This window comes from Misgurnus anguillicaudatus, chromosome 19, assembly GCF_027580225.2.
Source record: "Misgurnus anguillicaudatus chromosome 19, ASM2758022v2, whole genome shotgun sequence".
Classification (NCBI taxonomy): Eukaryota; Metazoa; Chordata; class Actinopteri; order Cypriniformes; family Cobitidae; genus Misgurnus; species Misgurnus anguillicaudatus.
Window position 1 is genome coordinate 1,945,486 of NC_073355.2, and position 15,764 is coordinate 1,961,249.

General features: G+C 39.0%; 1 protein-coding gene across 3 annotated transcripts in view; it reads left to right on the forward strand.

The window, feature by feature from the left end:
• tex2 (testis expressed 2) overlaps positions 1–15,764 on the forward strand; it is a 43,969-nt gene that overhangs the window by 23,191 nt on the left and 5,014 nt on the right. For 2 of the 3 annotated variants that reach the window (XM_055183388.2, XM_055183396.2), the window contains exons 6-10: positions 360–497; positions 593–692; positions 8,029–8,149; positions 8,632–8,742; positions 8,830–9,039. In XM_055183388.2, the coding sequence (XP_055039363.2) occupies positions 360–497; positions 593–692; positions 8,029–8,149; positions 8,632–8,742; positions 8,830–9,039 (680 nt within the window). The remainder of the gene's footprint in view (positions 1–359; positions 498–592; positions 693–8,028; positions 8,150–8,631; positions 8,743–8,829; positions 9,040–15,764) is intronic. The other variant, XM_055183403.2, reaches the window with a different exon arrangement.

A 15,764-nucleotide genomic window follows, 5' to 3' on the forward strand; every position in this document is an offset into this window, starting at 1 on the left:
TGTACTACACGCTGAAAAAAATAGTAATGCCGTTCACACCGCAATAATTAAGGTTATGTAAACTTATGAATTGCTGTGCATTAAGGATTGGATGTAAACAATATGTGTAATAGATATAGCAATATTACTGCAACAATAGTTGCATTTACAACGCTTGACATTCACAGTGCACGCTTTAAAAAAAAAACTAGCTTGAGCATTGTAGCAAAACATTTTTTTTACGTGTAACAACATGAGGAAGATGATGACAGGAAGCAAAGGGTTAGATGACTCAAAAGGATTACTTTAGCTATTGCTCAAAGTGTGTTGCTTAATGTTTGTCAAGAATTATGCCTGAAGATCTTGAATTTGTCATATAGTTTCCAGCCAGTGGTGGGCAGGAGTCTGAGGCTTGGGTCAATGCTCTCTTGGGTCGCATCTTTTGGGACTTTCTTGGAGAGAAATACTGGGCAGACATGGTGTCCAAAAAGATTCAGAAGAAGCTGAGTAAGATTAGGGTGAGCACGGTTATGTACGATAACGCTAGTCATTCTAACCGAATATGTTTAATGTAAAATGGTAACCCGTGAACTTTGACATTTGATTTTTACAGCTCCCATACTTCATGAATGAGCTAACACTAACCGAGCTGGACATGGGCATGTCGATTCCCAAGATCCTCAGTTCCTCCAAACCATCGGTAGATTACAGAGGTGAGAACTAATGAAGGCTTTCCGAGTTTACTTTGGTCACATCCTAATTTTAGGTTTTCGTGCTCCTATACGTTTAGACTGGGCTTAATACATTTGCACAAAAGAAATTGTAGCATAACCGTTCCTATTATTTATTATGCATTTTATTGAATTCTGTTTTATGGCTTTATTGTACTTCTATATCTGCTGGGGCAGTTCAAAGTTCAAGTTCTGCAGTTACTGCTAGAGACCCATTATGACTGATATGTCTGAATGTAATGGTGCTTGCTAAACCAAAACTAATTTGTACTATTGCTGGATGTGAATAAACAGGAAAAGTCAGCCCAAAAATGAAAAACATTTCTCACCGTCATACCATCTGTGATGTATACGACTTTCTTTCATCAGCTAAACACAAAGGTTTTTATATATTAAGTCGATCTTTGTATATCCGGGGCAAAGCAGGGGAAAGGCACTTAAAATATTGATGAATCAAAAAGAACATACAGCCATCATAACGTAATGCAAATTCTGAAGAGAAATTAAATGTGTACATTTCTTTAGCTTTAAAATGAATTTAATTACATTCATATTTATTTGTATAGTGCCGTTTACAGCTTTACAAAAGGACACAATGTAGAATACACTTATTATCCACTAGGTGGTACTCTTACTCGCCTTATAAAACACTAAAACATTTACTGATACAAAAATTAAAATTTTATCATCCCTCTGAATCTGATTTTTAACAAAAGTTCTTTACAAAAATGCATAGGATGAAACAGTTTGTTTTTGTTTGTTCTTTCATTTGATATATTTAAAGAAGCAAATGTTCTGGAAGGCATTAAACTTTTGTGAAAATCATAAAAATATTTTTTATAAACTGCCAGGGAAAGAGTTAAGGGGCATGATGGATTAGATGTTCTGTTAAATATGTAGGTGCTAAACGGTTTATAAGTGAGTAGCGATATTTTGTAATCAATATGGAATTTAATTTGTAACCAGTTAATATTTACATTTTATAAATTTATATTTTTTATACACACACCAATTACTTTGCTTTGTGTTTAGCTGACGAAAGGAAGTAAAAAAAAAACTTGGGGTAAGTAATTAATGATTTGATAAACTCATTTAAGATTAGTCGTGTGGTTGATTAAAAAAATGTCTTTACAAACTATAAGTCATTGCAACTGATTGTGTACTGGATGACATGTGTACTGTAAGTCATTGGTGCGTGCCACTGGCTTTGCAGCAGCATACAGTACCTTTAATCTCATTTAGACCCTCCTTTCATTACTCTGTTAATGAGCAGTACCATCACACAATCACTCTCTCCTTTATTCAGCTTCACTATTCCTTACTGCTGGAACACTAGGGGAGAGCAGGGGCGAAAGTACTATTTTACAGAAAAACTTAATTTTAAAAGCTAATGTTATAGACAGAGATATATTTTTGCTGTGGTCAGTAACTCACAAGTGTGGTCTATCAATACCAGGTGGAATTTTGAACAAATATAAAACAACTTCAGTATAATTTCACTTCGAACATAGGGAGCACATTGTTACTTTTGACCCTGTCAGCTGGGACGAAAGTAACACACAGGTGGCGGGTCAAAAGTAACACAACAGTACAAGATAGGTTTTTGTGTTACACTTGTTTTTAGTAAATATACATGACTATGTCCTCGTTAATATGTAACTGCAAACATATTTTGTCTTTTTTTTAAATAAATAATGAAATTTAAAATAAAAATGTAGTTTTATCAAATGTTTTAAAAGCAACCTGACAGTACAAACTGGAATTGTTCAGAATAAAAAAAATCAACAGTTTAAACACTATAAAAATAAAATGAAATCAAATTAGAATATAAATTTTCAACATATACAGTTAGCAGCGATTTTCTAGATCATCTGCTGGTTTCCTGCTGTGCAAATGCAACAAGAACAGCATATTAACTTATTCAGTGACATGTAAACTATTGCAAAAGTTTTTATTAGAAGAAATATCCAATATTAGTTAATTCCATTAAAGGCAAATGAGTGCAAATAAGCATTAGGTTGTCGTCATCGTCCGGTGATGTGAACGTTAATAGAGTTATCGTTGTAGTTAACGTTAAAATGTGAACGGCCCTTTACAGTATAACCATATCATCTGTAATGATCTACGAGAACTCCTACAGTCTGTGCCTATCACACTTAGAGACAGCAAATGTCTGTGATTTGTTGAATGGTCAGACTTCTCATTGGTCATCTAGGAGGTGGCCTGCTGAGCTCAGTGGACCAGTTTGTCAGCATCAGCCGAGTAAATTCAAGAACTGACCTTTCACTCGCTCAGGAGAGTCTGCGTCATCACAGTATGGTTTTAAGTGTTCCAGGGGTTTATTATAGTGACTCAAATCAATGTAAAACAGTAAGTGTGGTGGCTGTCATAGTGCGGTAGTGATTACTGGGGTCCATGCAGATTCCGAAAAATAGGGAAATGTTTCTGATTTAGAACATTTGCTGTGAATAAACTGGATAGTTCTTATGGTGTTGAACTGCGAGTCAGAGGTTTTCTGTATAGTGCCTCCATTAACAGAAGTTGATGAAACTCATCATGCTTCCTCTGCCTGTCCTGTAGTCAGTATGTAAAGATTTCATACATTTTGGCATTACGCTCTCAAGATACAGACCAATTGCTTGCAAGTTTATTCAGATGTACATTCAGATCTAGTCGTAAACGCATTCGAGCAGCCACAAAAAACCTCCTACTCTCCGCCTATTGATTTAATGAAATGTAATGAGCACAATGTTTTTCTATTGGAAATGACTTCTAGCGTGAACCCACAGTGTTCAGCGTGATCTTTAGGCTTTTATTGATATAACTCTCCGCCTCTTTCATTTGTTTAATATTGAAAGCGCATGAAAGTTGCGTGATCTTATTTCATCAATCGCTCTAAAATATCAGAGACAGTTCTAGTTAGTGTTTACTAACAACACAAGCAGAGGACCTAATATTAGTGTGTGTGTCAATGTAAACCCCTCATTTCTTTTGCTTGCTTTAAAACTAAAGCAGGGACTCGCCTGTGGTGCTTAAAATGACTATTTCATAGAGTAACTGTTTATCTTTACAAACTTTGAGGTCACTTTAGAAATTATCGTGTGGATTATGTCTGTAAGTAGAAACATCTTTAAATCGTGCATCTGCCATAAATGTAGGGCTGTCTACAGGTGCTGGTCATATAATTAGAATATTATCAAAAAAATATATTTATTTCACTAATTCCTTTCTAAAAGTAAAATGTGTATATTATATTCATTCATTACACACAGACTGATACATTTCAAATGTATATTTCTTTTAATTTTGATGATTATAACTGACAACTAAGGAAAATCCCAAATTCAGAAAATTTGAATATTACCTAAGACCAATACGAAGACTTAGTTGGGGCTCCTTTTGCCTAAATTACTGCATCAATGTGGCGTGGCATGGATTCGATCAGTCTGTGGCACTGCTCAGGTGTTACGAGAGCTCTGATAGTGGCCTTCAGCTCTTCTGCATTGTTGGGTCTGGCAAATCGCATCTTCCTCTTTACAATACCCCATAGATTTTCTATAGGTAAAGTTGGTCAGCAGCAGAAAGCATGAAGTGCTCTAAAACTTTCTGGTATACAGCTGCGTTGACCTTGGACCTCAGAAAACACAGTGGACCAACACCAGCAGATGAAATGGTACCCCAAACCATCACTGAATGTGGAAACTTTACACTCAAGCAACGTGGATTGTGTGCCTCTCCTCTCTTCCTCCAGACTCTGGGACCCTGATTTTCAAAGGAAATGCAAATTTTACTATCATCGGAGAACATAACTTTGGACCACTTAGTAGCAGTCCAGTCCGATACGTTTCTGATGCTGTCTGTTGTTCAAGAGTGACTTGACACAAGGAATGCGACAGCTGAAACCCATGTCTTGCATACATCTGTGCGTAGTGGTTCTGGAAGCACTGACTCCAGCTGCAGTCCACTCTTTGTGAATCTCCCCCACATTTTTTAAAGGGTTTTGTTTCACAATCCTCTCCAGGGTGGGGTTATCCCTATTGCTTGTACACTTTTTTTCCACCACATCTTTTCCTTCCCTTCGTCTCTCTATTAATGTGCTTGGACACAGAGCTCTCTGAACAGCCAATAACATTTTGTGTCTTGCCCTCCTTGTGGAAGGTGTCAATGGTCGTCTTTTGGACAACTGTCAAGTCAGCAGTCTTCCCCATGATTGTGCAGCCTACAGAACTAGACTGAGAGACCATTTAAAGGCCTTTGCAGGTGTTTTGAGTTAATTAGCTGATTAGCTATGGTTTGATCAATCTCCTGCCACTGGTGCATGATTAATTTTAGAAAATAACTAGCACTGGGATATTTTGCCTTATCCCCTTGCTTAAAAAACTTCCCCTGATTTCACCTACTTTTCCAAATATACCATCTAGTTATATTTGATCCCTTTATTCCACCACAAAAGACCAATACCCATATTTTGAAAATCGTATTGATTTATTTTTCTTTGGTATTGGATTATTGAAATGTTGACGCAGATTTAACAGGTGGCCTTATACAAAACACAAACAGTGGAAATTTGCTGTTTCACAACATTCTTGATAATAATGTTGATAAAACCCTGATATGGAGACCATTTAAGACTCATTTCTACTTATGAAGACAATACATAAGATTTAAACAATATTAGAAAAGTAATCAGGAATAGAATATGCCATTCAATATTAATACCAACATTTGTGATCCACTATGTGTTCAGCATGTGGTAGATAATTTAAAGGGGACATTCCATAAAAATCTGACTTTTAATATATAATTGGGTATAATCGGGTCCCCAGTGCTTCTATCAACCCTAGAAAATATTAAAAATAGCAACCCTGTAACTTTGTTTTGGTAAGTCTGCAAGCATGTGAAAAAATAGGTCATTCAGCATGACATAGTAAGGGGATCTTATTATAATAATGCTGCACTATTCAACCACAACGTCACCATTTAGTCGAGAGACAGAGATAAAGAATGACTCAAAGCTCCAAGCGTCTGTATTCCCTCAAACACATACAGTATAATCTTATATAACTTTTAGTTTTAATTGTCTTTCTAAAGGTAAAAGATGAGGATTACCTTAGTGCAAGAGAGAGAGAGTGAAAGAGAGAGAGCAACGCGACTGTGTTCACTTTCAACCTTAAATATGTTGTTTAAATGAATATGTTTCTCTGAAGTTTAAAATTAATATGAGAATTAATGCACTGCACGAGACAGAGTAAGAGAACAACGCGTATTCGTTTATACAATAAGCATATGTCGTTTTATCTGTTTCTCTGAAGTTTCAAATGAATACGAGTAGTCACAAGAGAGACTGACAGAACAACGCGAATGTATTCACTTTAATCATACACAATAAACATGTTGTTTGTGGAAGTGTATTTTATTGTAACATGCTGACAATCATTGTTTCTGATTAAAACACAAGCACTTGAAGGCAGCATGAGACCTAGAAGTCTTTATTTTTATCCCACAATGTTCCCTATCTGCTGATAAACATGTATTTAGTATGTATAGAACAGATGATTGACGTTTTAAACTGGTTTAAATATATAAAGCTGAACAAACTGCTACTAACTTGCTCTGGAAAAATCTCCTGCTGTGTTGTGGCTGTCTGTGATACTGTCTGCAGCACTCCAGCTCTTGAGACTGCTGCGAGCACCAGCTCATTTGGATTTAAATTGGATTTATTTTTTATTTATTTTCTCACACCCATAAAGTGCCTATTTTGACATGCTACAATGCATTTTCTATATGGTATTTTGTGCTAAAACTTCACAAATGTACTCTGGGGACAACAAAGATTTAATTTACGTCTTAAAAAAGTCTTGTGGACTGTCCCCTTTAAAACCAAGATTCTTGCTGTCATTTAAACATAAAATGCACCATGTCATGGAAAACCAACAAGAGCACATATATTTAACTATATTTCTTTATAACTGGCCACTGTAAAGGTACATGTTTCATTTCTGGCTAATTCAATTTGGAAAAATGTTGTTGCATGTAATGAAAATCTGCCAGTTCAAACAAAAATTGGGGAAAATTGGCAAATATTTGCTTTTATGTTTCTGTAATAAGTCGTTTTCAGCTTTAAAGAGCACCTATCGCCTGATTCACGATTTTACATTTCCTTTGGTGTGTAAGTGCGTATTAGTCAGTGTTGTCAACGTTTCTTTAAAAAAGTAATTAGTTATAGTTACTAGTTACTTCTCAAAAATAGTAACAGTTAGTAACTGTGTTACATCATTATAAAAGTAACTAATTACCAGGGAAAGTAACTATTGCGTTACTTAAAAAAGTTCAAATATTTCAAATAACTTTGATTCGCCCAATGTTACATTTGTTAAATGAATGAGTTATACACTAAAGAGAAACCATACATTTTGTGGCAGGATGTAGTAATGTGCGGGGTCGGCATTTTTTCCAACCCGCGGGTCCACTTTTATGACATATTTGGCCCGCACCACTGTATCTATTTTTACAATCCGCAATTAAAATAGACACACTAGGCATTTGTAATGTAAATTAAAAAAGGCTTTATTTCAGCCTAAAAGTGCTTGGAAACAGCCATTAGATTACATCCCCTTTAAACTGGCAACAACATACGCGAATGAACCATAGAAACCAGCATGGTCATATTAATATAGAGATAGGATAATGATAAACATTTTCAACATTTACAAAGCAGCATTTGTATTATCTATTTACAAATCCCTACCTTCATTTCGCCCGCAGATTGTCTTTCATCTTTTATTTCTCTGTTTGTTTTGTTGATGTGGCTGGCAGCGGGAGCCATAGATATGTATAAAGGCTAGATGTCTCGCCCGCGCTGAGTGGAACATCCGCATTTGGCGGCCATCTTACCACAGACAGCTCGCTCACTCGTAGCATTGAGTTTTAATGGTGCATGTACATTTAAATGACCATAACTTGTTTAATTTTTTACCGATTTTCAAACGGTTTGGTTTGTTATAAACATCAAAGATGTACCTATGACACTGCATACTTATAAAAAAATTCATGAAATATGTTAAAGCATCCAGAATTATTATAGCCACATTAATGACGTTCGTAAGAAACCAAACCGTTTGAAAATGGGTAGAAAATTGAGCAAGTTATGGTCATTTAAAAGTACCTGCACCATTAAAACACAATGCTACAAGTGAGCGAGCTGCCTGTGGTAAAGATGGCCGCCAGGTGATGGTTTTCTAGAAAAGTGGTGCTGGTTCATACTTTGTCAGTTTTCTTGCTGTGTAAAACCAGTAGTTAACAGTTTAAACTTCTATAGGCCTTTGGATTGACCTGGAGATCTCCTACACTGGGTCCTTTCTCATGAGCCTTGAAACCAAGATGAACCTGACTAGACTTGGAAAAGAGGGAGAAGGTATTGGAGAACAGGGAAAAGAAGGGTAAGCATTTGGGAGGTCAAGTGGTTTTCAGAAGGAAAATGCATACAGTATGTGTCAGATGTTTAAACCCCAATCAAACTTTACCCTCCGAGATTCTGTGTTCTTTGAAATTGCTACTATTGGGCTACTATTCATTTCTGTTTTTATTGTTTTTCCTCTCTGGGTTGATTTCTTTGTGGATATGAACTCTTTATGGTGAGTTGAATCAGCAGTTCTTCTTAAATTTTTCTATTATATTGCTGAATGTGTTCAACAATACTTCACAACTGAAACACAATCACAGCCCTGTACTGTCATACACCGCATTATACTGTGTGCAAAATTGCCTATTTATTAAAGTTTAAACTATTCCAAATACTTTTCAACTATTTTAACATTTCCTTCTTTAATCATAAATTCATCCAAATTATTATCATTTTTTATTGTAACTGAGCAGGAATATGTTGTGTAAGCTTGTCTTTGTGTTTGTGTGCATGTGCCAGACTCAGACAACGCACTTACTTCCTGGCTGACAGTGATGAGGAGTCATCCAGTGCTGGATCATCTGATGAGGAAGATACTGCAGAAGTGCCTGAACCTTCAGGACTGGAGGGGTGAAATTGACAAACGTTTCAAATGCTGCTGAACACTAGAACAGACAATTTGGTAATGTATAATCTAAATCATCTTTTTCTTTATAGTTACTCCGTGGGACACCGACCCAGCAAAATCATGCGCTTTGTAGACAAGATCACAAAGTCTAAGTACTTCCAGAAAGCCACAGAGACTGAATTCATTAAGAAGAAGATGGAAGAAGTATCTAACACCCCACTGCTCTTGACTGTGGAGGTGCAGGAGTGTCACGGGACTCTCGCTGTCAATATTCCACCTCCTCCAACGGACAGGATATGGTATATATATTTTTATATATATACATTTCTTAATATCCTGTTGAAATTACAACTGTGAAAGGTTATTACTGTAATCAGATAATATCTGATAAGGTCCGTATGCTTGAAAACAGAGGCTTTATGTGAACAATATTAGATTGCGTCTTTATAAACGGAGGGGATATGGAACGTCTGTCGCAGTCACGTACTCTGCATTTTTACGAGCACAACTTTTTGCATAAAGCACACAGTTGATACTTTTACAAATTCAGCAAGCAATGCTGGTTAGACTGAATTGTTTTGTGATGAGTAGGGTTGGGTATCGAGAACCGGTGGCAACATAAGATTTAAACAATATTAGAAAAGTAATGTAGAATAGAATATGCCAATAATGTTAAGCAAGAATCTTGCGCAGTACATTACACTGGGCACTATGACTGACCGCAGCAAAAGTTTGGTTAAACTTTGTGAAAATAAAAGACTGTAGTATTGACAAATGCAATACATGTGACAAGGATACTTTCTGTAAGAGAGGCAATACCTCTAATATGATGAATTATTTGCTTCAACACAGCATAAATCTGAAGGAATATACCCTGTTTAAATCTCCCACGAGTCCTCCTACAGCGCATATTAGCAATAGCAGCATCTCACACTCGGGTACAAAACACAGTTTCACTTTCGAATTAAAGCAGCATACTTCTGGATAAACTGACATCTCTTTTGTACGACAAAGACGATAAAAATTAGCTAGCTATAGGCAGGCTTGGGAGGGTTATAATGTATTCTGTTACAGTTACAAATTACTTAATAAACTATTGGATACATCTATACTGTGACTGTAGCTTACAGCCAGGAGAAGATGTCATCAGGTGGAGTCCAACTGTCACAGGATGTTTTGGCCCCTTAACCACAACACCCTCCAGTTGGCGGGTCTGCAGTGGTGGCCAGTCACTGCCCATCTCCTCCTGGCCCCCAGCTCAACTCCTCCCTCCTACTCCACAGCCAGCACGATGCTCTTTCTGCTGCCTCACCCAACCTACGGACAGCTGCCTTCCTCTCCCTTCCTGCTATACCCAGAGCTGTGATCGTCTTCCACACAGACTGTGCCAGGAAACCCCTACACACGACCTCAACCGGGAATAGCCAGGTCTACCACCTTTTGGCCCTGCACTGCTCAACAAGGTCCTGATACTTGGTGGCTTTCCGCTCATAGGCCTCCTCGCACCCGTCTTCCCATGGGACCATCAGTTCAATCATAATTATTTTACTTGCCTCTTCAGACCATAAGACCATGTCCGGCCACAGCGGTGTTTGCACAACCTGGGGAAGACTTGTCTCCTTCCCAGGTCCACCCTAATCTCCCAGGATTGTGCTACTTGCAAGAGGCTCTTTTTAGTCTTTTTGGGGGCTGATGGTTTTTCCCCTTCCCTTATGAACTTAATGGATCTCGCCGGCCTTGTACTGGGCTGGCACTTTTTCTGCCTCTCCCGCTCCAAGATGTCAGCCAGTGCACTAAGAACCTTGTCATAGCGCCAACTGTATCTTCCTTGGCTAAGAGCTGTCTTGCATCCTGCCAGTATGTGCATCATTGTTCCCCTCCCTCTGCATAACCTACACAATGGGTCCTCCCTCATTTCCCTTCTGTGGAGGTTTGTTGGTGATGGAAGAGTGTCGTACACTGACAGAGCAGAAAAGAAATGCAGGGGGACTCCTTGCGCTCCAAGCTTGACGGCCCTAGACCTGCGCTTTTTTTCCTCCAGGTGTCGGACCTCGGCTTGGATCATGTCCCTCCTCTGCCTTGGGTCTGCTTTTCCCAATTGCTGGAAGTGGGTGGATCCGAGTCCTTGCCTCCCTACGCATGGGTTCCCAATGATGTCCTTCAGGTTCAATGCACTCTCAGCTTGCGCCACTGATGTGTCAGCTGCCCATTTGCATCCTGATCTCGTAGTGATGCCTGCTCTTCTAACTTTTTCATCAGTGGCGTCTTGGTACATTATCACAACCCGGCACTTTGCCACCTTGAACTCTTCAACCACTAATGATAGGGGTAGTTGTACCTGTCGAGACCTGGTGTATAGTCCTGCTGACGTGAAGCTTGGTGGGATTCCGAGCAACTTGTGAAGGTGTTTGTTCACTCGCCTCTCAACTCCTTCCACTGTTGTCATGGGTACTTCATAAATTGTCAGTAGCCACATGAGTCATGGTAGCAGACTGTGCTGGAAAAGCCAGGCCTTGAACTTTCCTGGTAGTCCTGACCCCTCAATCTTCCTCAACCATGCGTCTGCCTGTATCTCTGTCCTGGAAACATTGCATCTGTCAGTCAGGGATGCGTCGTACCATTTCCCTAGGCACTTAATTGGGTTTTCCTCAATTGATGGTATCGTCTCCCCCTGTACTCGCAACTGGAACTTGCTGGTCACTTTCCCACTTCTGATCACCATGCTTCTTGATTTCCTTGGCTTGAACTTCATCCAGGCCCATGTTGCCACGTCATCAAGAACCTTCAGGATCCATCTTGCTTGTACATGGGTTGAAGTTGTTATAGTAAGGTCATCCATAAAGCCTCTTATTGTAGGTTGGCAGGTGCCAGACAACCGTTAGGTTTCCTTTGCTCTCCTTGGCCTCCAGATCAGCTGGTTGAGGATACCTGTATGTTCGAAGCACACAGAGAAACCTGGAATACCGCCCTTCTGGACTGATGTGTCAACATATTTGTTCTTCACTATGTAAGTAGTCATCCTTTTTGCCAGTACAGAAAAGAATACCTTGCACTCGACACTTAGGAGAGAAATTGTTCGGAACTGGATGATGTCGTAGGAGTCCATTTACTTGGGTACAAAACATCCCTTGCTCTTTTCCAGGTTGCTGGAATGATATCTTTTGTCCATATCCTTTGCAACAGTTTCCATAACCTGCAGAGGAGCATAGGGCATCTCTTGTATACTTTATATGGTATACCACTCGGTCCCAGGGCAGATGCTGAACGGGCTTTCTGTACAATGTCCTGAACTTCTCTCCATGTTGGTTCACTGGTATCAATCTCTTCCTCAGGAGTTTCAGCAGTTCTGCTGATCTTGGGGTGTACACCGCAGGCTTGGTTCCTGAGGTCGTCACTGTGGCTCTCCTAAAGGAACTCCTCTACAACAAAAGCGCTTTAAACGCTTGCAAACGCAAGGCGCAAGGCGCAACGCACTGCCTTTAAAAAAAAAGAGCAGTGCGACGCGGCTTTTCATATTGCTAAGCAACCACCGAGTCAGCTGTCTTGTCAATCAAATATTGGAGCGTGAGCGCTCTTTTGCTGTTAACTGTCATATTAGCAGAAACTTTAAAAAGAGGGCGCTTGCTCTGACCTTGCAGGAGAGAGTGAGCGATTGGAGTCCAGTTCTTCAAAGCAACTGTAAACTTCCCTCACCACAACGTAAGGCCCGCCTCTCCCCTCATTCGATTGGACAATGGAAAGACGCAAATGACGTCAGCCGCTTCTCCGCTCTCAGCGCACCTTCAAAAACGCGTGCGCGGCAGGCGGCAAAAAACCGCAAGCCTGCCCATAGAATATCATTCAAAAAAGGCGCCTGCAACTGCCATAAACGCTTTTGGTGTGATTGGCCCCTTAGTCTGCAAAGTTGCCCTCGAAGTCCACTGGTTAGATCTTTTATTCCCTTCCTTCCTTTTATTCCTTGCTGTTCTGAACTGCTTGTTGAGGGTCTTGATCTTCTTCCTCAATTGCAATCTCTCTTGCCCTCCTGTTTGACTGAATTACCTGAGCTCCGGTGCTGCCTTTTCTCTCTTTTGTGCCAAAGCGCTCAAAGTATAAGCCGCGTCATTCAAAAATGTGTCATTAGGACGAAATAACATATATAAGTCACAGTGGACTATACGTCGCGGTTTTTTTAGAAAATGATTTCACAAAATCCAAGCCGAAGAACAGAAAATTAATCTGGAAATGCAAGTTATTTAACTAAACGATAGCAGACAGAACAGCAGGCTGAATAGATGTCTGTACGTTAAAGTAATATTATCAGTTATTTAAATGATAAATCATAGCATACAGAACTTACCTGGAAGGTTGAAGAGGCTAAATTAACCGAACAAGCCAACTAGCATGAAGTTCGCATACTCGTCATTCCACATCACTGAATCCATTGAATTACATAAATACAGGAGCAGCATATAGCGGAGTCTTGCGGCTGTAGACGGTAATGTTGTCTCTTGCCTCATAAATGTCAAAATTAATTCATACTGACTTACAAGGCACACCAGACTATAAGACGCAGCACCAGCCAAGATATGAAAAAAAACACGGCTTATAGACCGAATAATACAGTATATTGTGTATGATAAAGTGAATACATTCACTTTGTGTCAGTCTCTCACTCTCTGTCTTGTAACTTCACATATTTAATACTTGTATTGATGAAAGTGAATACATTCGCGTTGCTGACGCATTTTAGCCAGCTCAAACGTCACACCTCGTATTTCTGAGGAGTAAGGAATAACTTTTCCTCCTATATACAAATAACGGATGAGGCGCAGGCATACGCAGGAAGTTCTCTACTGGGAGTTCATAGTTGTCTCGAGTTTTAGATGTGCTCAACTTTACGCAGCGAGAACCGAAACACACATGACATCAAAGTACCACGAGAACTATTTGAGAAATCTTACGGAGGAGTCCGATTTCAAATCACCCTCACGCTACTCTGAAGTCACACACACGCCGAGTTTAGCTTGTCTGTGTACAGTATGTATATTGAGCAGCGCTGTTCAGTTGTCTGGTTTGAGGACAGATTTAATTTTAATTTTAAATACATCTGTATTTTTTAAATGGGCTATATAAAAATATTTTATTTGAATGAATTTGTTAGAATTATTAGAATTTCTATTTGTGCTTGTCAGTTATGAACAAAGTACAAAGGATTGGGTGGGCTGACTGCTGCAAATATACCTTATTGTCCCTGCCCTAATCTCACTCCAAACTTCTGATACAACTTGAGAGCCCTGCCATCTGTATCATTCATTCTGGCACTTTTAAAAAATTAATTTTTAGATGAATTGTCACAGTTACAGCCAACAGGTTATAAACTAAGGCTAGGTACACACCAGAAGATTTTTGACATCTTATAAGATTTTAAAAGTGTGATAGACCACAAACATGAGGATAAAAAATCCTAGATTTAACCGTTTTGCTCCTATAGTGTGTGGTGTGCCATGATGTGTCAAAGACAGCACACTACACACAAACAGATTTTTAACCAGAGTCTCGAGTGTGAACACAGGAAATCTTCACAATAAGCATGGCGGACGATATGCAGGAAGACATTTTAATGATAGTGCTTGGAATCATTTTTACAAGACACGTATAAACATTCGTGCTGTTGCCACAAATCAACAAGCTGATCCTCCATCTCGGCTGTCCACATCAACTTCACTTTGGCCGTTTCTCAATCCGAAGGCGGTAGCCTGCGGAGGTCGCATATGCATATGTCACAAGTATATTACAACAATATACGATAAACTAGGAATAATAGTCAATTTTATAACTGTTAATATTCTAAAATAAGACGGTCTTGATGATGTAAATGCAGCCTGGAAATGCGACCTACGGATTCAGAAGCGGCCTTTGTGCTGCGCCATGACTGCTTCCGTCTTTCATCATCTCGCTTTCTGATTGGATATGGTTTCATTTCACGTCTCAATAGCGTGCTTGCGTTTGTCCTTGGGATTCCCCACACACATCAGGATTTCTGATAGTAAATATTCAACATGTTGAATATTTACGATTAGCGATTGGTTCTTGCAAGCAGGTTCGGACACTCTTAACACACCTCACACCAAGGGAAAATCTGATAAGATATTCTGTAAAACCATCACAATACTCGGGACATAGCTAGGATTGTCAGAAGGGGGGAAATCGGCCCAAAATCAGCCCGATTATCTTTTGGTGTGTACCCAGCCTAAATGTGTCAAGAATAGAATAAAAGAAAATCTTTCACTAAAAATATTGTGATCGTAACCAGGAATCGATAAGAACCAGATTTCATAAGCAGAATTGGTAGCGAAATTGCTAAAATTAAAACGATATCCAACCCTAGCGATGAGCGACAAAAAGATAGACATACAGTAATCTTTCTATACTTGTAGACCTGGTTTTCTATAATAGCAAAACTTCTTGAATAACATACCCAAATGTTTTTATTTTAACTTGCATTTATCCCTTCTGGATAAAAGGCAGCAATCCGTCATACTGAGGTCTACTTATGATGTTTGCGCAGTTTTTTTAGATTCAAAAGCAACAAGTGATGGGCTATTTTGTAACCTTCGTCTTGATGGGCAGGCTAAGATCAATCTACTAAGAGCAGCGCAAATTAGTTCAGGGTCGCAAATAAGCAGAGCTGATCTTGAGTTCAGCACCACGGACATCACAGTGGAAAATTTGGGGTGTATAACCCCATCTGACGAACCTACACTGATTTACTTTTGCAAACATTTTTTTTTTTTTTTGAATAATATGTTTATCTGGCAATCCAAATAAATGTTACAAATGTTACATGTTAAAACAATCCTCAACATTGTATCATGCGTTCTCTGCTCTGTGATGCCACTTCTTTTTAGCAATAATTGCATCCATTTCAAGTAATTTGTGTTGGGTTAGACTAATGTGATTGCGCCCCCTGAGGATCTTTTGGTCTACTTCACTTTATCAGGAAGGTCCTAATTAAGTGATTTCTTTATTGCGAATACATTTT